This window comes from Ictalurus punctatus, chromosome 10 (assembly GCF_001660625.3).
Source record: "Ictalurus punctatus breed USDA103 chromosome 10, Coco_2.0, whole genome shotgun sequence".
Classification (NCBI taxonomy): Eukaryota; Metazoa; Chordata; class Actinopteri; order Siluriformes; family Ictaluridae; genus Ictalurus; species Ictalurus punctatus.
This window is the reverse complement of record NC_030425.2, coordinates 3087041-3108407: the sequence shown is the minus strand read 5'-3', so window position 1 is coordinate 3108407 and position 21367 is coordinate 3087041. Positions and strand designations below refer to the sequence as shown.

The window sequence follows — 21367 nt, the reverse complement described above, 5'->3', positions numbered from 1 at the left end:
CGCCCAACATCAGTGCTTGTAACTAATGCAGAAGAGTGAAGATTATTATAACAGCAACTATTTATGACTATTTAGAATGTGATGTTCAAAAAACACACAAGAGTGATGGTCAGGTGTCCACAAACCTTTAGCCATGTAATGTATGTTAATATTAAAATATTGATGTGTTTAGTGACTCTGGTGCTAATTTGTCGGGTCGTGCTGTATTTTTGTTATTCACATGAGAAGTCAGTCGTTCTTCTTAAAAAATTCGGCTTAGATTATGTGGGATAAGTCAGGTTTCACTGTTCCCTCCTGAAAACAAGAGGAAGAACTTTTCTCACACATCATTTTCCATCGATGTTCAATGTCACACTAATGAGAAACCCAGCATAGTATTACGGGAGATGTTGGCACAGATGTTGGCCTCAAAGTCCCTGAAAGCAATGCAACTATACAATGTAGATAATTGAAAATAACAGAAAATTGGCTCAGTTAGTTAGTGAACTACAAGATGATTAGCATGATGGTGTTGATGCCGGTATTAGCATGAAAGTTGAATCTCTGTAAGCTGATCCATTTGAGCAGTGAATACAGATGAGGAAGTGAGATAGCTGGACAGGCTAAAGAAATAAAGCACTGCTGCGTCTTTAAGTACAGATGAACAAGGGCCAAATCCACCTGGACCACTATAAGCAAGACTATTGGACTGATGTTCTAATTTAAATCCATTTTCTTTACACCCTTATTTACCAATACTGCATTTTTGCGATTCCTGATATCAAAACAAGACTTTAAATATCCACTTACTGGCCACAAGAAGCACCTGCACATCTGCTCATTCATGCTGATCTTCTTCACGTGCAGCGGTCTCTAGAGTTTACACAGACTGGTGCAGAAAACAAAAACATCCAGTGAGCATCAGTTCTGTGATTTTAGAGGAGACTAGTTTGAGCTGAGAGGAAGGATTTGTTAACACAAATAACCACTCTTTACAACCATGGTGGTTCAATCAGGTTCATCAGGTTCAATTCCTGTCAGCCACGAACAGGAATATGATGCTACAATACAGTATAATTAAATAAAGTCTTAGACAGGTACACTGTCCAGCTCAGTGTTAGATCACTTAATTGTGCCCACCTTTATCAAATTCTTTTTTTTTAGAAAATGATTTTTTTTTTTTCAGTAAAATGTGACTTCCTAAGGCTTTCTGACGATTTTCAGATACCATATGTTGCCAGCCCAGGATATTTTTTTCTAAATGTCCAAACTTGCAAGTAATATCTTTTATAATTGCCTGTCAGTTTAGTTAAAATTGTTTTATTTTAGTATATAAATAAGTAATATATTATAATTAAATCATGCATATAAATTAATTTACTGTACAACTGATGTACTGAATCAGAGAAGACATACACATAATACACACATACAAACCTGATGCAGCAAAAGGGAGTCCCATAGATTAGAGCCTGTGGTTTTCACACTGCAAAACTCTCGAATGTGCGTTTGTCTTTGTTATGAGGGTTTATGTTTGCATGCTATCTGAAGAACAATTCTCAGTGCAATATGAGTGTTCTTCTTACATTTGCACTAATGCACAAGCAGCCACTGTTGGGTCCTTTAGCAAGGCGCTTAACCCGTTCTGTTCAAGGGGCACTGCAACATGGCTGACCCTGCACTCTGACCCTGCACTCTGACCCTGCACTCTGACCCCGCACTCTGACCCCAGCTTCCTAACAAGCTGGGATATGCAAAGAATGAATTTAACTATAATGTATATGCAAAATAAAGGCTTTTTCTTCTTATGCACAAATTTTGAACTTGTTCTTCCCACCCTTTGCTAAACAAGACTCCTGGGCTTGGGAAGAATGTGTGATAGGAGTTGAAGATATACCGTAGGTAGACGGTTTAATATTCCAAACCACAACATGAAAGGAAAAGAACAAAATATACGTCATGCTGTAAAAACTTTCATTTAATCAGAAAAAGGTCCTTAGTTATTAAAATTATCGACTGACTTCACAAGTTTCATTGTGTCTTCGCATCGCTGCATTGTGTAGGGAGAGGGGAGGATATATAAACGTGGTTACTGACATTTCAAGTCGAGCTTTTGACATGGGTGGGGTGGTAAGTTGATTCAGATCATTTTTTCCCTGGGTCCTGTGACATTTTCTGCAAAAATGAACTAAAATCAACATGCTAAAATTAAATCTAGTCCTGAATGTGAACCAGACCATACATGGGGTTCAGTGGCTTCCATTCATAGGTGATCTCAAGCCCAGCAGTATACAGTAGAAGGCCTGTTTTCCAGGCATGTTTCCACTCTGTGTTTTTTCCCCAGTCCTGTCTCCACATGCTGACCCTACTAAAAGAGGTTATGTGTGATGTTAGCTTACATTCCTCCCACATTACTTTAGATCCAGCAGTAGCAGAGCAGGGAAGAAATAAAAGAAAAAGTGTTTCACAGAGGGGAGGTCCAACGAAAGAGGTGACATCATAGTTAGGCTTCCTACAAGCTGTGGGTGTTTCCTGAAGCACATGTGTGTGCCATGTTTCTGTAGGCCAGTTTAAAGTGGTGGTTAAAAATAATAGTAGATCTAGTTTCCTCTCTCATTTACTACAGGCGAATGAATAAGTAATAACTAATATGTTTACATCTAAGAATCTCTGCCACAGATTACAGTGTATGAATATAATTTGTATGAAAGCTCTTGTGCCAGGCGAAGAATAGCTAATGATTGGAGAACAGCTAAAGAGCTATGATGAACTGCTTACCACAAGCGGACAATTTAAACACTGACGTTGCTTTCTGAGTTCTGGGATTGTAAAAAAAAAAAAAGAAATAAAGAAAACAAACAGTATTATTTACAAAAGGGAAAACAATAACACTAAAATTAGGATGTTTCCGTACTAGATACCTACTGTCATGTGTATCAGAGAAGGAACTCTGAACTATAGTTCCCAGCAGCCACTGCATCTCACTACATCACAGTCACATGACCACCTGCACCACAGTTTACACTGCGCTCCTTGTCTTTCGTTTGTCTTTCTTTGCCGTTGTCTTGGTTGCTGTGTTTAGGTCTGGGGTTTATGTTTAGTCTTTGCCACAAGGTCATAGTGTCTTATTTTATTTTGTTCTTTATTAAACTTATTATTTGCACTTGCGTCCGTCTCCAAATTGTGACACCTACAAACCTTTTATATTTTGGCACATTTAAAGATTTCGGTATATGTTATATATATATATATATATATATATATATATATATATATATATATATATATATATATATATATATATATATAGCAGTTACAACATACATGGAATAATAGGCCTGCATAGAGCTGTGTCGATTTACCTCAGTTTTAATGTAATTTTTTTTCATATTTTTATATTATTACCAGATGAACTCCCCAATGAACGATTTCCTGTAGTATGATCCCAGTCAATACAGAAAGCTTCTCAGAGCACATCATAGAGTGCTATGATGTGCTCTGAGAAGCTTTCACGTCCTATTTTAGGGAGCACAGATTGTAAGAGAATTACTGCAGGAGACATACAGTTGCCCTTTTTTTCCCAAGTGTATTCAGCAGTGGCTGAATACACTGAATACAGTGGCTGAATACACTTGGAAAAAAAGGGCAACTGCATGTCTCCTGCAGTAATTCTCTTACAATCTGTGCTCCCTAAAATAGGATAAAATAGGACGTGACCTAGTCATGCCACCTGGGATCTCTACTGGTTGTTATTTATTGCCTCAAGCTCTACTGTTTATAACATCGAGCCTCTCTATAATTAATCTACAGCTAATCCTTTAAGGTGGTCGGTGTATAACAGAATATATTGAAAAAAGCATATGGTGGCCTTCAGTGACACCGGAAGGCGGTTTACATTGAGGGTGCTGGAAGTTTAAGCAGCATACATGTGGCATGAGTTATGACTTCACATCCAGATGATTTTCATCACAGGTTTATATTAATGTGCTTCTTCTAATATATTATCATTCCTGTAGTAACAGCTCAGTGACAGGGACTCATGGCGGACGTTCCACATAATCTAAGCCAAATAATAAGTGGATTAAAAGTGTGCTGTTGTATAACAGCAACAAGCATATAGTTGTTGATATGGTGATGTTTATGGTAGGAGACTTTTCTTTTACATTTATTGAAGGAGTGTCAGTGCTTTGTACAAGTCATTACGTTGCCTGATATATTAGTTAGTTCCTGTCTTACATTGTAGCAGCTACATTTAATCGTTCCCTCACCAGCCTGTTCTGAGATGCTTTTCTGCTGAGTCTCTTGGACGTTCTGTAACATTAAATGTAACTATGAACAGTTAAAATGCATGATGTGCCATTCATTAATAATTTGAAAACTGTAATTGTTGGCAAATCACTGTGGTATACAGAGAGAAATACTATCTCTGACTCAAAAACTAATCAACATACGTCATTTTAAAGTTGTTTAGCTTAGGTCTTTATTTGTTTAACTATATTATTATTATTATTATTATTATTACTATTCTTCTTCTTCTTCTTCTTCTTCTTCTTGTTCTTCCTCTTCTTATTATTATAGCAGTCGCAGTTGTATTTGCAATTAAAAGAATCCTCAAACTCAGGGGTACCGCACCTGCAACACCCTCAGAACCCCTACTTCCCACATTCCTGGTGAGCTTATTTCTTACAGTAATCATGATATCCCCTAGAAATTAACATGGTATTTCTATTAAAATGTTAATAATTTAACATTTTAACATTTCATAGGAAGCCCACTCTTTTACCCAACGCAAAAACAGTGCTTGACTTTGTCACAAAAGATGAGAGACTTGTGATTTTATTAGGCTCTAGATTACAATTCCAGCAACAAATGGTCCAGTTATTTCGGAGATTGTGTTCTGGGTTAATCTGCATTGCAGAATGTGTGTTTGTGCTTGTTGAGGGTTTGCCAGTGTGGGCTTGTTTACTGGGCTTGTACATGTGACCGTTCCGCACCATAATCACTGTCTATCTGTGGAATACAGACGGTCGCCTCAGGCCCGTGTTGATGCTTGAAATCTCTTCTGATAACAACCTGGTTACTGTATGTCCTTGCAAACTCTACTTAAATAAAAATATATCCATCCATCTGGTAAAGTAGTGTTTAAACTACTGCTGAATTTAAATGGTTACATTTAAAAGTTAACTGCTTTTGGGTGGATTCATTTTGGTTAAACATTCTCTGGCCACCCCATGTGGCAGAGCACAGGGTATAAAATCATTCAGATGCAGGTCAGGTCAAGTTACGAGATACTTTTCTACTCAGTAAAGAGTGGTTATTTGAGTTGACGGTCTTTCTGTTAGCTCAAAGTCTGGCTATTCTCCTCTAAGCTTTCTTATCAACAAGGCATTTCCAGCCACAGGACAGCCGCTCACTGGATGTTTTCCGTTTTTTTTTTTTTTTTTTTTTTGCCTTCATTCTGTTTAAAATCTAGAGACTGTTATCAGTGAAAATCCCAGGATCTCAGCAGTATCTGAAACATTCAAACCAGACCGTCTGGCACCTACAAGCATGAAAACATCAAATTCACTGAGATTTTTTTTTTTCCCCCCTATTCTGCTGTTTGAGGTGAACGTTAGCTAAAGCTCTTGGCCTTTATCTGCATGGTTTTATGCATTGTGCTGCTTCCACATGATTGGGTAATTTCATGGATGAGAAAGCATACAGGTGTTCCCTGTTAAAGTGGGTGTAGATACAGTCTCCTCTGAAAGTTTTGGAACAGCAATGCCAATTCTGTGAAGAAACTCACAGAAACAACAGTCATTGACCTCACCAACAACCTCCACAGGGCAGGGGTGAAGGTTTCACAATCCATTACTCAAAGAAGACATCAAGAGCAGAAATACAGACACTCATCATCAATAAGAATCGGAAAACCAGAATGGAATTTGCAAAGAAATACAGAGATGAGTCACAAAAATTCTCTACACAAGATAATCCTCTACCAAAGTGATGGAAAGGACAGAGTGTGGAGAAAGAAAAGATCTGCTTATGATCCACAAACATGCAAGCATGGTGGAGGTAGTGTCATTACACTACCTCCACCATGCTTGCATGTTGTGGATCATAAGCAGATCTTTTCTTTAAAGATTAGTGAGCTCACTAATTTTTATTGATGATGTAAATCATGATGGTATCAGCAGAATAAATTCAGAAGTCCACAGAAACATTCTGTCTGCCAATTTACAGAGAAATGCATCAAATCTAACAGGGAGTCACTTCATCATGCAATATCCTAACAATGGACAATGACCTAAAACATACTGCCAGTACAACAAATGTGGAAAAGTGGAAGACTGGCCAAGTCAATTACCAGACTTTAACCCAGTTGAGCATGCATTTAGATTGTAGTTTAGTTTGTTATGATACATTTTGAAGGGTTTGTATACTGTTAAATAAATTCATTTTGAGATTTGTCAAAGCTAGCTAGCTATATTTTACTCTTGACTTAATAGTTTAGAAAGTTAGTGATATTAGACCATTTGGGATGACGACAGCATATTTCCAAAATGCATGATCTTACACATTCATAGATCCTGCCATTATATTCAGAGTAGATAAATGTTCCTAGGCCATCTTAGTGGTTTTAGTGGTTTTATTGGCATTAAAAAATATTAAACCATTACTGATTCTGCATCAATTATCTTAACGGTTTAAAATGTTAAAATGTTTAGGAGTACTCCTCCTGACAGAAAGTAAATCTAGATTTTACAGAAAGTGTGGGGGGGACAATGCAATGCAATTTAGAAGTGTATGTGAATTGGAAGTCATGTTAACTAAATATTGTTCTGTACTACAGAAATATGTCTAATTTAGGACTCTCAAACATAAAACGGGAATAATAGTTTTGAGAGTTATCATCCCTTATTGTGGTCAGATCATTCCTTTTCTTTTTTATTGTAGACATTTGATGCTAATAAGTGGGCAGTGGGGGCTTGGCTATTAAGACTCTGGTTACTGTTTGGAAGGTTGGTGGTTCAAGACACAGCACTGCCAAGCTGGCACTGTTGGGCCCTTGAGCAAGGCCTTTAACCCTCTCTGCTCCAGGGGGTGCTGTATCATGGCTGACCCTGTGCTCTGACCCCAACTTCCTGACATGATGGGATATGCGAAGAAATGAATTTCACTGTGCTGTAATGTATATGTGATCAATAATGACTCATTATCATTATCACTATCATGATTGGCTTAATAATAGAGCCAAACCTCTGTACACTATGCCAGGAGTCGCGTATATGCTGGTGGGCTTTCTATGTGTTCAAGCATTTTTCAATCCTGAAATTGATGTTGCTAATCTAAAATAATTTATAGATTAATGGGATAGCTGTGAACTCATTGTTTTCCAGACTTACACAGAAAAATCTTTTGGTTATCAAAGGATCATTGTTTCCCACAAAAACTGAATCTATTTCAATCCTAATTATTTGTAATATTTACCAGCCTGTACTAAACTTGCAATTTCTTTGTCTTTCTGTCAGCTTAAGCAGCCGGACAAAGCAGCAGCTGCTGCTCACACATATTTCCAGGCAAATCCTGAGCACATAGAGATAAACTTGGAGCAGTACAAGGCATTACATGGCGTGGAAGAGAAGGACTTCATTAACCGAGAAGCCCGTCCACATCAGGCAAGTGACCTTTGATCTCAGTATTTCCAGTAAAATTAACTTAATACTTTAATCTAGATGACTGGATTATGTTTGAAGTGTTTATGAATGAAAACATGAACCTTAAGATCTTTAGGGTGCTTTCACATATGTAGTATTTTGTTTGCCTCTTGGTGCCATTTAATTACACTTCAGTGGTCCTCTGGCACCGTTCTGACCTGGCTTGAACATCTCAGATGATTCGATCACAGGCGGACAGTGCTAAAAATAGGTCTGAATGGGGTCAAATGAGTATTGTGATCTGATGTGAGCACTTGCAAACATTTGTTGTGTCCTCAAGTTTCAGGGTTTTTTTTTTTTAACTGAAACAAACTACTTTTTAATGTTTAAGAAAATGGCAGGTTTTGAATCATATACTGCATGACATTACATTTGAATATCATAGCACATTTTGCAATGATGGTATTGATGCTGGGCTTTAAAATAGTGTACAGGGTTTGGAAAAGGCAGATTTTGAGACCACTAATAATTTGTCGGGCTCTCATACCATGCAGCTGACTGGCAAGCAGCTTTCTCCCCATGGTCATGAAAATGCCTTCTGTTCCTCTGCAAGAGGAGTATTGTTTGTTGGGTTGAGAGTAGATCAAATTGTGTTTATGTTTTAGGCACTCTTTGTATAAGTCTGCTGTGGGGCAGCTATCATATTGCCAATTAAAATTCAGAATCTGATCTGTAACGTATACTGGCTTTTATTTCAACCCTCTCAATTTGTGGTGAGAAAAGAGATCTGAAGAAGAGAGAATCTGTCTCCATAGGCAGTCTTTAAGGGCCTATCATGCAATTGAGTCTAACACTTCTGTGGATCTGTTAGTGCTCAAGACAAGTGGTATCTATTTATAAATACATTTTACGAGAACGTCCTCTGCTAAAACAGAGGAGTTAAACTACCAGTGTTTCCTGGAATTAGTTGAGTTAGTTGGAATGATATGTCAAGTGTTATGGGGGCATGGTCAGATATGACTATGTTTTGGTATGCACAAGAATGAACCTGTGGTGTCAGTTTGTTATCAACAAAAAGTCACCGATATTTGAAATCAGAAGTCTCCCAGCTGAGCTATTTCATCTGTTGGCAGGTTAAAACAAGTAACATTTTGATCCAAAAATTTGGATCAAAGTCCCCATGGATGAAGAGTTTCCCCGTTTGTAAGTCATTAGCATTTCGGCCTACTACAACCTACTCCAAACTGAGTTATTTTGGCCAATGTACACAAAGTCAGTACTGTATCAAACAAAAATCAGAAACAGTCCATGTATATCTTGTTAGACTTTTGGCCTTCTACTAAATACATAGAGCAAGCACAAACCTGCCACCATCAGAGCTCCAGTCTAACGTTCCCCCAGCCATGATATTTCAGGCAGGGTGCACGGACCAAAAGCTTTAGTCTTGGCCCATGTTCATCTTAAAAAATTGGGCCCCTAGTTAAGTTTACAAGGGTTTGGAGCATTGAACAAAGGTTTTGCAGGTTCCACTGAGATTTGAACTCAGATCACTGGATTCAAAGTCCAGAGTGCTAACCATTACACCATGGAACCAAGCTAGTCTTTTAGGCTTGGTTTTCTCCAGCTTTCATATACCAGCCAAACGCTGTCAAGCAGCAATTTCCCTGTAGTTCAGAGACTAAGACGTTGTCATCAAAACAGAGGTTCCAATGCCAAAACCCAGGATTGGGCTAGGGACCTTCAAATCTTCAGATTAACGCTCTCCCAACTGAGCTATTGCAGCTGCTGGAAAAGTGAAAAAAGTAATATTTTGATCCAAAAATTTGGATACAAAAATTTGACATTTTTAAATATATGCAACAAGCACAATATTTTTTAGATAATTTGCCTTCTCCTTGCAATAGTTATGAACCGTGAGTAAAGACTTTGCAGCTTTCACTGAAATTTAATCAATATTCCATGCAATGCTCTCCCAACTGAGTTATTTTGGAAAAATCATACAGAATCATTAATGTATGAAAGAAAAATCAGAAACTTGGTCCATGTACATGTTGAATAGCATTTCGGCCTACTACAACCTACACAGAGCGAGCGGGAACCTGTGACCATCAGAGCTCCAGTCTAATATTCCCCCAGGTATGATATTTCAGCCAATGCGCACATGGGCTTAACTGCATGGACCAAAAGTGTCAGTCTTGGGCCATATTCATCTGCATCAGAATAGGGTCCCTAGTCAACTTCACAAGTGTTTGGAACCTTGAGCGAAGGTTTTGCAGGTTCCACCGATATTTGACATCGTATCATTGGCTTCAAAATCTCCAAATTGAGTTATTTTGGCCAATGTACACAAAGTCAGTACTGTATCAAGCAAAAATCAGAAACAGTCCATGTATATCTTTTGGCCTTCTACAAAATACATAGAGCAAGCACAAACCTGCCACCATCAGAACGCCAATCTAACGTTCCCCCAGCCATGATATTTCAGGCAATGAGCACATGGGCTTAACTCCATGGACCAAAAGTTTCCTTGTTTCTAAGTCATTAGCCTTTCAGCCTACTACATAGGGCAAGCAGGAGCCTGCCACCATGAGAGCTCCAGTGTAATGTTCCCCTACTGCATGGACCAAAAGCTTTTGTCTTGGCCCATGTTCATCTAAAAAAAAAAATAAAAAAATGGGGCCCATAGTTTCAGTTATGGAACAGTCTTCCTATTAGTGTTCGGGACTCAGACACAGTCTCAGTGTTTAAGTCTAAGCTTAAAACGTATTTGTTTACTCAAGCCTACCCTGACTAGATTCTGTTCTACTACTTCGCAGTCATAATTATCTTTTTTCTCCCTCTCTCCTTTTGCCGAGCCCCACATGAATTTATGGAGATACTAGAGATCCAGATCCTTTCTGCCTCTGGATGGAGCTCAAATCTTCTTTAATTCCAGACTGCTGGGACTACGGCTGCTCCTAACGCCATACAGACTTCATATAAATCCATAATGAACTTTTTCACACTAACTGTTGTTACCCAGATGAGGATGGGTTCCCTTCTGAGTCGGGTTCCTCTCAAGGTTTCTTCCTCTTAAAACATCTTAGGGAGTTTTTCCTTGCCACCATCGCCACTCAGTGGCTTGCTCAGTTGGGATAAATTCGCACCTTTAATATCTGTATACCGTGTTGATATTTCTGTAAAGCTGCTTTGAGACAATGTCTATTGTAAAAAGCGCTATACAAATAAAATTGAATTGAATAGTTAACTTTACAAGTGTTTGGAGCATTGAGCAAAGGCTTTGTAGGCTCCACCAAGATTTGAACTCAGAGCACTGGATTCAAAGTCCTGTGTGCTAACTATTACACCATGGAACCAAGCTGCTTTTGAGGCTTGGTTTTTTTCCAGCCGTCAGGCCAATAGTTAACAGCAGCACTAATCCTGTAGGTTAGAGACATTGTCGTCAAAATAGAGGCCCCAGTGCTGAACCCATTACTGAATCAGTGATCTTTAGATCTTCAGTTTAATGCTGTCCAAGCTGAGCTATTTTGCCAATCATCAAAGTAAAGAAGTAACATTTTGATCCAAAAATTTGAATGCAAATATTGGCTATTCTGAAAAATATGCAGGAAGCACAAGATTTTTTAGATCATTTGCCTTCTCCTTGCAATACACCATCGAACCAGGCAACTTTTTAGTCTTGGTTTTCCCTAGCCATAATGTACCAGCCAAAACCTAGCATACAGCAATTTTCCAGTAGGTCAGAGACTAAGATGTTGTCATCAAAAGAGAGGCTCCATTGCCAAAACCCAGGGTTCTACCACAGACCTTAAGAGCTTCAGTGTAACGCTCTCCCAACTGAGCTATTGAGCTGCCATGAGTAAAGACTACGCAACTTTCACTGAAATTAAATCAATATTCAGTCCAATGCTCCACCATATGAGTTATTTTGTCCAAAGCACATGAATTCATTACTGTATGAAAGAAAAATCTGAAATTTGGTCCATGTACATCTTGAATAGCATTTCAGCCTAATACAGAAAACATAGAGCAAGCAGGAACCTCCCACCATCAGAGCTCTAGTGTAACATTCCCCCAGCCATTATATTTCAGTCAATGTGCACATGGGCTTAACTGCCTGGACCAAAAGCTTCAGTCTTGGCCCATGTTCATCTTCAACAGAATAGGGTCCCTAGTTAACTTTACAAGTGTTTGGAGCTTTTAGCAAAGGCTTTGCAGGTTCCACCAATATTTGAAATCAGATCACTGGCTTCAGAATCTCCCACCTGAGCTATTTCGGCTGTTGGCCGGTTAAAAGAAGTAACATTTTGATCCGAAAATTTGGATCAGAGTCTCCATGGACCAAAAGTTTCCCCGTTTGTAAGTCATTAGCATTTTGGCCCACTACAACCTACATAAGGCAAGCAGGAACCTGCCGCCATGAGAACTCCAGTCTAACCTTCCCCAAGAGTTTGGAGCCTTGAGCAAAGGCTTTGCAGGTTCAACTGATATTTGAAATCGGATCGCTGGATTCAAAGTCTCCAGACTGAGTTGTTTTTGCCAATGTACACAAAATCAGTACTGTATCAAAGAAAAATCAGAAATGGTCCATATACATCACATAGCTAGTCACTGATCAGCCAGCCTAAGTTAAGTACGTAGCCCACCAATACTGGCTGGCCAATACACATAGCCAAGTAAAGGTGAGCTACGAGACCCTATATAAACATAATATGTACTTATAAAATATGAAGCAATGTCAACAACACATTTAACAAGAAGGAACCATTGAGGAGTCTCAATCAGTCAAGTCGTGTTAGCTGTATATTACACTCTGTCATCAGCTAAATCCTAACTGTGAGCCTGCTATCTAGCCAGTCCAAGCTAGCCCTCCAGATGTTGGAATGATTTTAGTGTATTGCTTAGCCTCAATAGCAGAATGTACCTAATGCCTAACATTTAACATCTTATCTGAAAGACAGATTTTTACCATTTGGCAGTGTAATACCAAGCCTTGCAGGATATATGGGAGCACAAGCTCTACTGCTCTCACTTGTAAAGTACACTTATTACATCCCAATATTTTAGCCTGCTGGATTTGCTCCTGCAGAGAGTAGTCTGAAAGGGGTCTGAATACTTTTTGAATCTACTGTAGGTGACCTGTTGTGCAATATCCTCCTCAGCAGTTTCTAAGGATGCAAAACTCTGTCCCTGGTGCTCTACAATAGACTGAATTAAATCTAACATTGAATCAATGAAATAAAGAGATAACTTTGATGAACTCAACACTGTATATCACTTGAAAAATGTGGTCAATCCATCTATTATAGAGTTTCATCCTATTGGAGCTTTTTTGGACTAACATGACTATAGTCATACTGACCATTTGTATACAAATGTACCTGACTTTGCCTCCATCTTCACCATCCACTGAGTTCTTGTGGCAAAGTACTATCATGCTGCCCCACGAGGAGGGGATTTGGAGTGCCTAGGTCTAGATCAGCCACAATGGTCAATATATATCCTTCTACTTGGTTATTTCTACTTGACCTCCTCCCCAGAGCTCGAGCAGGAGACCCACGTGGCGGTCTCCTCCCCAGAGCTCCAACCTGAGATCCATGAGGTGGTCTCACCTGCAGATTTTCAACATGAGACCCACGAGGCGGTCTCATCCCCAGCGCTCCAGCAGGAGACCTATGAGGTGGTCTCATCCCCAGAGTTCCGTCTTGAGACCCATGAGGTTGTCTCATCTCCAGAGCTCCAGCATAAAGTCAAGTTTCTGTTAGAGATGAATGAGGTGACCTCCCAGTGTTCCTGTCTGAGGTCAAAGAGATGGCCTCTCATGCCAAGTTCCTGTCTGAGGTCGAAGAGGTGACCTCCCACGCCAAGTTCCAGTCTGAAACGGATGCCATGACCACCAAAGTTCTCCTCAGGTTTGAAACTGACATCACGACGTCACGCTCACACCTGAGTCTCTTGACACAACCAACTGTGTGCTCCTCATGCCTGAAACTGATGTCACGACCACCCAAGTTATGCTCATGCCAGAGTCTGTTGACACGACCAAGCAAGTTCTCCTCATGCCTGAAGAACTTGTCATGATCAACCAGGTTCTGCTCACGCCTGAAATCGACGTCATGACCAACCAAGCTATGCTCACGCCAGAGTCTGTTGACACGATCAACCAAGGTCTCCTCATGCCTGAAATCAACGTCACGACCAACCAAATTATGCTCACACCAGAGTCTGTTGACATGGCCAATCATGATCTCTTCATGCTTGAAATCGATGTCAAGACCAGCCAAGTTCTGCTCACACCTGAAGTCGACGTCATTACCAACCAAGTTATGCTCACGCCAGAGTCTGTTGACACGAATGACCAAGATCTCCTCATGCCTGAAGCCGACATCACAACCAACCAGGTTTTGCTCATGCCTGAAGCCGACATCAAAACCATTTTATCTTAACCGATTTTAAAACTGTGGGAGATCACAGATATAAGGACAGTTTCAACCGATTTTTAATATTATAATCCTCTGAACACACACATTAGATGATTTGGCCAGACTCCCAGACGACACACCTGTCTATTGTAGTAACAACATCACAAATACATAATCTCACAGAAATTCACGTTTTATCAAACGTGAATTCAGAAGACAGTATCACTCACACTTCATTTTGTTTATTAGCCACATAGAAGCTGCCTCATTCACACAGAAGAAAGTTAACACACACATTCTCTCTCTCTCTCTTTCTCTCAAGAACCAGAGAGCACAGTGTGTATAGTGTAGGCTGAACCTACTATTAAAATTATTCGGTTGTCTCTGTTGTGGAACCATACTCCAGGTTCATGGCATGTTTGTGGTTGCTATTTTTCCGCTATAAAAGCATGCAACACCCAGTTGGTGACGCTTGCTCGCACTCATTGGCTGTTGTGGGTATCCTGCCTTCAGCAGCCCTATCAAGAGTCGTAAATATCAAACTATTGATAGTTACGATTTGGGATCGGGGAGGCTCTGACTCGATCCAGAGCAGTAAAATAATCGTAATGACAAAAAGTCGGTAACGACAAGCCTCGAATTGAATCGCCTTGAAGCCTCTTTTGGTTAAGCCATTCCTTTGTTGATATGGATGTATTCTTTCTTGTACTGAAAGGTGAAATTCCTTTTCATTATCAGCTTACTTGCAGACTAGCGGCTGGTATCTGTAGCTATTCATGATTCCCGCTATCTTGATAAAGCCCACATTTCTGGCTGAAGAAAAGCAGCCCAAAATCATGGTGCTGCCACCACCATGCTTCATTGTGGGTATGGTGTTTGTTGATGTGCTTTTTTGTGGCAAACATACCTTTTGGAATTAATTAATTCATTATTATTAGTTAGTTTTTTGTGAGAAAAGGCTTCCTTCTAGCCACCCTACCTTATAGCCCAGACATGTGAAGAATACAAGAGATTGTTGTAACATGCAGAGAGTAATCAGTACTTGTCAGATATTCCTGCAGCCATTGGTCTCTTGGCAGCCTCTCTGGTAAGTTTTTGTCTTGTTCTTTTGTAAATTTTTGAGGGATGTTCTTTTCTTGGTAATGTCACTATATGCTTTATTTTCTCCACGTGTTGATGGCCTTCACTGTGTTCCATGGTACTTCTAATATTTTGGAAATTCTTTTATACCCATCTCCTGATCGATTCCATTCGACAGTGAGACCCTGTACATGATTTGTAAGCTCTTTGCAGACCATGACTTCAGCAGACAGATGAAATCAAGAAGATATCAAGAATATCCTACAGAAACAGCTGGTCTTTATTTGAGGCTAATCAGAATAATTTAATTGATGACAGCTGCATGTACAGTATCTCACAAAAGTGAGTACACCCTTCACATTTTTGTAAATATTTGATTATATCTTTTCATGTGACAACACTGAAGAAATGACACTTTGCTACAATGTAAAGTAGTGAATGTACAGCTTGTGTAACAGTGTAAATTTACCGTCCCCTCAAAATAACTCAACACACAGCCATTAATGTCTAAACTGCTGGCAACAAAAGTGAGTACACCCCTAAGTGAAAATGTACAGCTCATTACTTTACATTGTAGCAAAGTGTCATTTCTTCAGTGTTGTCACATGAATTTAACATTGTGGGTGTAAAGCTGCTTTGAGACAATGTCTATTGTAAAAAGCACTATACAAATAAAATTGAATTGAATTGAATTGAAAAGTTCTGACATGATTTATCTTGGTTTAATTTTTTCATCAGAAAAACTCGCCATTGTAACAGAAATGTGACTTTTTATATCCAGTGTATGTACATGTGTTATTGTCTATCCACTTGTAAAGTCTGATCTATAGTCTGTCCACAGCACTAGTCATACCAAGAAAAATGATCATACATGTCTGTGTATCTCTCATCATATAATATGTTTACGAATAAAGTGTATTCTGAATCTGACAAAGTCCTTTGCACCTTGTGGGTTGAAGCAGAAAAATATCTTTAGCGTAGCTAGCAGCTGCTGCAGCTCAGGACTAAAGGGTGCTAATGTTTCCTTAGCTCTCTTTAAAATCTCCTCAGTGCTAAAATGGAGAGATTGTGTCAGCGCTATTGAGAAGTTCTAGGCTGAGATATTGAGTAATGAGACACTCTATTCTTGCATCTCTTTCAAGGTGTGAAATACAAGGAGTTTTAAGAACATAAGAACTTATAGTATCTGTTAGCCCTACTGAGTTTGCATGAAAAATATATGTCCAAATACAAATTCAGAGAAAGATTATTTTGCTCCAGAATGCTTTACCCTTGAAATGGCAGATTAACTAACTGGAGCAACAGCACCATTCTCTCACAGGTTGGTGCTATAGCCAATTGGTTAATTATCCATCCATTTTCTGTACAGCTTATCCTACACAGGGTATCAGGGAGCCTGGGGCCTATCCCATGGAACTTGGGGCACAGCGCAGGGGAGACCGTGGACAGGGTGCCAACCCATTGCATTTGGCTAATTATGTTCATGTGTTTTACATACTGTTGTTGAATAGGACATAGCAATATTCGCACTCCATGCGACTGTAAGCATCCATTCTAAAATGTGAAAACAAAAGCACAGCTCTCTTTCAGGACATTTGGGTAACAATAAAAAGGGAAGAAATTTCAGCAGAAAGTTTGCCCTCCAGCAACAGCACTGCTACTGGGAGCACGATGGTGTCTTCTGCTGCACCCTACAGTAATCCTTTGAACCAGCTCAAGACCTTTTCTCTGGTGTCAACAACACAGCTAGCCAAAGTCAAGAGATTGCATGAACAAAGTGTTTGTTTTTTGTTGGATTTAAATTGGCCCCCCAGTTGACATTTTGATCTAGTGCTCTACATTATATCCTAGATTAAAGCAGGACTTTAATCTTTAAAACAGGATCATCTTTCATCCTCTTGATTAAATGAATGGAAAGGAGAAGAAGCCAGTTAATTTTTTCTTTTTTTTTCATTTGTAACCTTGCCTATGCCTATTTTTAACCTAACCTACATGCTCCCCAGCTTTTTGGTTTTTGGTTTGTCTAATTATATGCAGTCTGAAACCCAATCACAATCCAACCAATTTCACTAGAATTGGCCATTGGATTAATAAATGAGAATGCACCCTTAGCATAAGTTATGGTTTGACAGAACTCATATGTTTAGTATTTTACTCTGTCTACATTTTAAAGCTGTATTTATATTGACGATGGAACACTTTCTGTATGTTCAGAGAGCCTTCACTGCTGCAGTGCAACTGTACGATAATGGCAACTATGAAGCATCTGTGGTTCTCTTCGAGGAGGCTTTGACTGAATACTACAAAGCAGACGCAGCGTGTCGAGTACTATGTGAGGGTCCTCAGAGCTTCAGGGATCATGATCATGTGCTCTACCGCTACACCCTCTCTGAGCTCATCTCAGGTAAAAAACATTTTCCTGTGCCAGGTCTCAAGATCTCAGCTTATAACAGTTCTAATGTCCTATATTGAACAGTCAACATCTGATCTAGCACTACAGTACTTGCATTCTTTATTAAATATGCATAGGTGTACTGTTTCAATTTTTGTACTAGGTGGTTTTAGGAGTAGTTACTAAAATTACTTGCAAGGTGTCTGTAATGGCACCTAGCTCCTCTAATGCACACTAATAGGACGGAATTTATGATTCTAGGAAACAGTGTTGCACACTACATTGTTTACTTATCATTATATAGTAGTATTAGGGTTGTGTGTTGTGAAAAAGCTAAAATCACAATTCACAATAAAAAGATATCCCGATACACTATATGGCCAAAAGTATGTGGACACCTGACCATCATGACCATATGTGCTTGCTGAACGTCACATTCAAATCCACGGCCATTGATATGAAATTGGTTTCCCCTTTGCTGTTGGAACAGTCCCCAGTCTTCTGGAATGTGTCCGACAAGGAGGGCTGGAATGCAATCAGCGTTCCAGTTCATTCCAAAGGTATTCAGTGAGGTTGAGTTCTGTGCAGGCCACTCAAGTTCTTCCACTCCAAACTTGGCAAAAAATATGTTTATGGTTCTCACTTTGTGCACAGTGGCATTCTCATGCTGGTACATGTTTGAACCCTTTGGTTCCAATGAAGGGAAATCATAAACAGTTTGAGGAATGCCCACATATGGATGTGATGGTCAGGTGTCCACATACTTTTGGCTATCTGTATAGTGTATTTCAGAAAATACATAATTTCTCACAATATTGATAAGATGTCATCATATTACCCAGCCTTAAATAGCAGACACTGGGAATACAGAACAGGTTATCTTGTTTCCCAGTGTTTTTGCCTTTTTTTAGTTTTGATCACTGTTAATTTACCCTGACTTATAATAATTATAATAATCGGTTGAAGCAGTGGTACTGTATGGCCTTGCTGCTACTTAACTCTTTAATTAACCCAGATCAAAGCCTTGTGTGGTGGCACATGTCTACTTAAAACCACGCAGCTGGTTTATGTGCTCAGCTCACTGAGATGATCTCACCAGGCTTTGATTGAGTGGCAGAGTCGAAATAGATAGTGCTGTGTCTGTGAAATTAAACAAATGTCTATAATCATAGACATTATATAATAATGTCTATAATTAACTAAGTCACTATAAATAAAATACATTTAATGTGTGATTAAATCCTAGAGAACGACAAAATAAGCTGAGTTGACTCATAATATGCAGGGGAATTTTTTAGAGACCTCTTAAGGGTAGCAGAATAACTGTGCCATGTTGACTTGTTAGGCACTTTTACAATATTGCATTATAGATTTGTTTGCATTATAAGTTGAATTGTATGATCAGAAACACTATGACATGCCAGGAATGCACCATGTGGAAAGCCTCTAAGCCCTGAGAAAACTTAGTGGCTCAGCACTAATGGGTTGAATTATTCCTTCCAGATCATTACACACAAGTCCTGAACTGCAAGCACGGGTGTGTGAGAGATTTGGCTACACGCCCCGGTCGCCTCTCGCCAATGGAGAGCTATCTGCCGCTGCACTATGATTACCTGCAGTTTGCTTATTTCCAGGGTAAAGTATGTCGTTGGTTTGTCGTGTGCACAACCTCAGTTCAGTGTCTGTACTGCCATAGTCATTTACATGGAATGTAAGCACGTATGTGCTGTTTGTGTCCATGCAGACAGCCTCGACAATACGAAAACTTTGTTGCGTGTTAATACAGTGAGTGTTTTAACCGCTAATCTCTCTCTCCCTCCCTCTCAGTACATGCTGGGAAGCAGGTGTTTGGAAGTGCTATTTTTCAGCCTGTTTTTTGTAGCATGTTGGATGAATCTTTGGTTGATTTTTTAAAATGTAAAGCGGTAGATATGGATCTCAGAGGCTGTCCCTATCACTATGCCATGGCCTAAGGTGTATGCCTGAGCCACAAATATCAATTGAAGATGTTCTCCTCGCTGTAGGACACAAAGTTGAATAAAGCTGTAGTCGTGTTTCTTGCCAAAGAATATCTAGTTAATAAGCTCATAGTAAGCAGTCTTGTAATTAAGGAAAGTTTTGTTCAGGTCACTCCACATTACTAACCATCAATATGAATAATGATCCTTCACTTTTCATCCCTCATGAGATTTTGGAGATTGACTTATTGTACTTTGGAGAACTGGCAAGTAAAATACAGCTGTCTAGCTAGGATGTCAACAACGTGGCTTTAACACACATAACATCCTTTCGAAGACAGGTGCATGATTCACCAATGCAAACGTTCAATATTTTCTTTGGAGTTAAAGATGAAAAAAATTGTTTATAGTGCAACCACAGTAAGTTGACAGTGTGTTAAATGTAGGGATATAGGATAGAACAACATGTCCACACAAACAGCAGGCTGCCGAATGCACTTCTGTCAAAACCATGCGTTGTTAGACTGCAAATGGAGGGGCAGCGGATTAAATGGAATGAAGGCAGACATAGGGATTCAAATTTTTACGAATATGCAGAACAAATATTAGAAGAAAGTAACTTCATTATCACAGAGACAATGACTATTAAGTCAAAAACTACTGAGCATAAGGTAAGAAAAACATGTCAAACTGATACTGATCACTCACATCCATTTGCGGGTGAGCTGTCGAAAACCTATGTCAAATAAACAATCATAGGACTAGTGTGAAGGAATGAGCAATGTGTAGGTGACGAGGACCTGATGCTAAACCTAACGCTATCTACTCAAAAGCCACATGTATCCAGAAAGCAAAAAAATCCAATTAAGAAGAAATAACCATGCATCACAATTTGTTGTTTTTCCTTTTTGTCCACTAATTCCTTGCCATGACATTCTTGAAGGTTGGTTCGCTTAATATAAATGTTGGAGGTTTAAGGGGACGTGAACCCTATTATCAGCAGAAATAACTTAATTTGTGCTCCTCCAGGAAACCCATAGTCATTGAACCCAATGAAGCCGAATGGGGTTGTGGTAGATGGGTCAATGTACTTTTAGCCATGGAACACATGTTAGTGAAGAGGTAGCAATAACTTTTTGTGGTCTAGGAGTTAATGATTTGTCACAGCACTACTAGTGGTAAAGTAGTACTAAAAGGTTGACTGCTGTTATTTAAAAGAAATATTAAAGGACATATCCTTACTTTGATATTAGTAAATATCTATTCCCCAAGCAACCACAGCTGACTACACTCTCTGTGTGTCTGCCATTAAGCTGCATTCCACTCATTATCTGATATCTGATATATTTTCACTTGATAGTTTCTTCTTATTATTATACTTTGTATGTTTTACATGTCTGTTTCTCTCTTATCACAAAAGCTATCAACATATTCACCAATTTGATGCCAATCAAATCATTCAGATAACAGGCAAATTCCTGATGCAACCATTATCAAGTTCTCTCTCTTTTTGAGATTATTTTGCCTACTGGACTGGTCCACTTTTAATATAATTATAATAATAACAACAACAACAACAACAACAACAACAATAATAATAATAATAATAATAATAATAATGGTTATTATTATTATTATTATTAATATTATTAAAATATTAATTTGGGGACGAGAAGGCTTAAAGGCTGAAGGCTGGTGATGAACAACCTGGCTGCCTCCACACCGTTACACAAACTGTTGGTTTTAGAACCACCAAAGGGAATGTGTGAAGGTACACAAAGGAAAGCAGTACAGTTTTTCTGAAGCAAACAACACTGGACTCAAGCTGCAGTCTTGTATTTGCTAATCGAGGAACGGGGTAAAGGTCTAGTGGATATTAAAAACTGGATTCAA

At 39.1% G+C, this 21367-nt stretch overlaps 1 protein-coding gene and 1 non-coding gene across 2 annotated transcripts in view; one reads left to right on the top strand and one right to left on the bottom strand.

Moving 5' to 3' along the window:
* The window catches only part of p3h2 (prolyl 3-hydroxylase 2), a 37389-nt gene that overhangs the window by 4102 nt on the left and 11920 nt on the right, over positions 1-21367 (top strand). Inside the window, exons 2-4 of the mRNA XM_017477668.3 lie at positions 7497-7643; positions 17339-17528; positions 19020-19151. Of these exons, the coding sequence (XP_017333157.1) occupies positions 7497-7643; positions 17339-17528; positions 19020-19151 (469 nt within the window). The remainder of the gene's footprint in view (positions 1-7496; positions 7644-17338; positions 17529-19019; positions 19152-21367) is intronic.
* trnaq-uug (transfer RNA glutamine (anticodon UUG)) lies at positions 9144-9215 on the bottom strand. The gene has a single exon. It is a non-coding gene; the product is annotated as a tRNA-Gln (tRNA).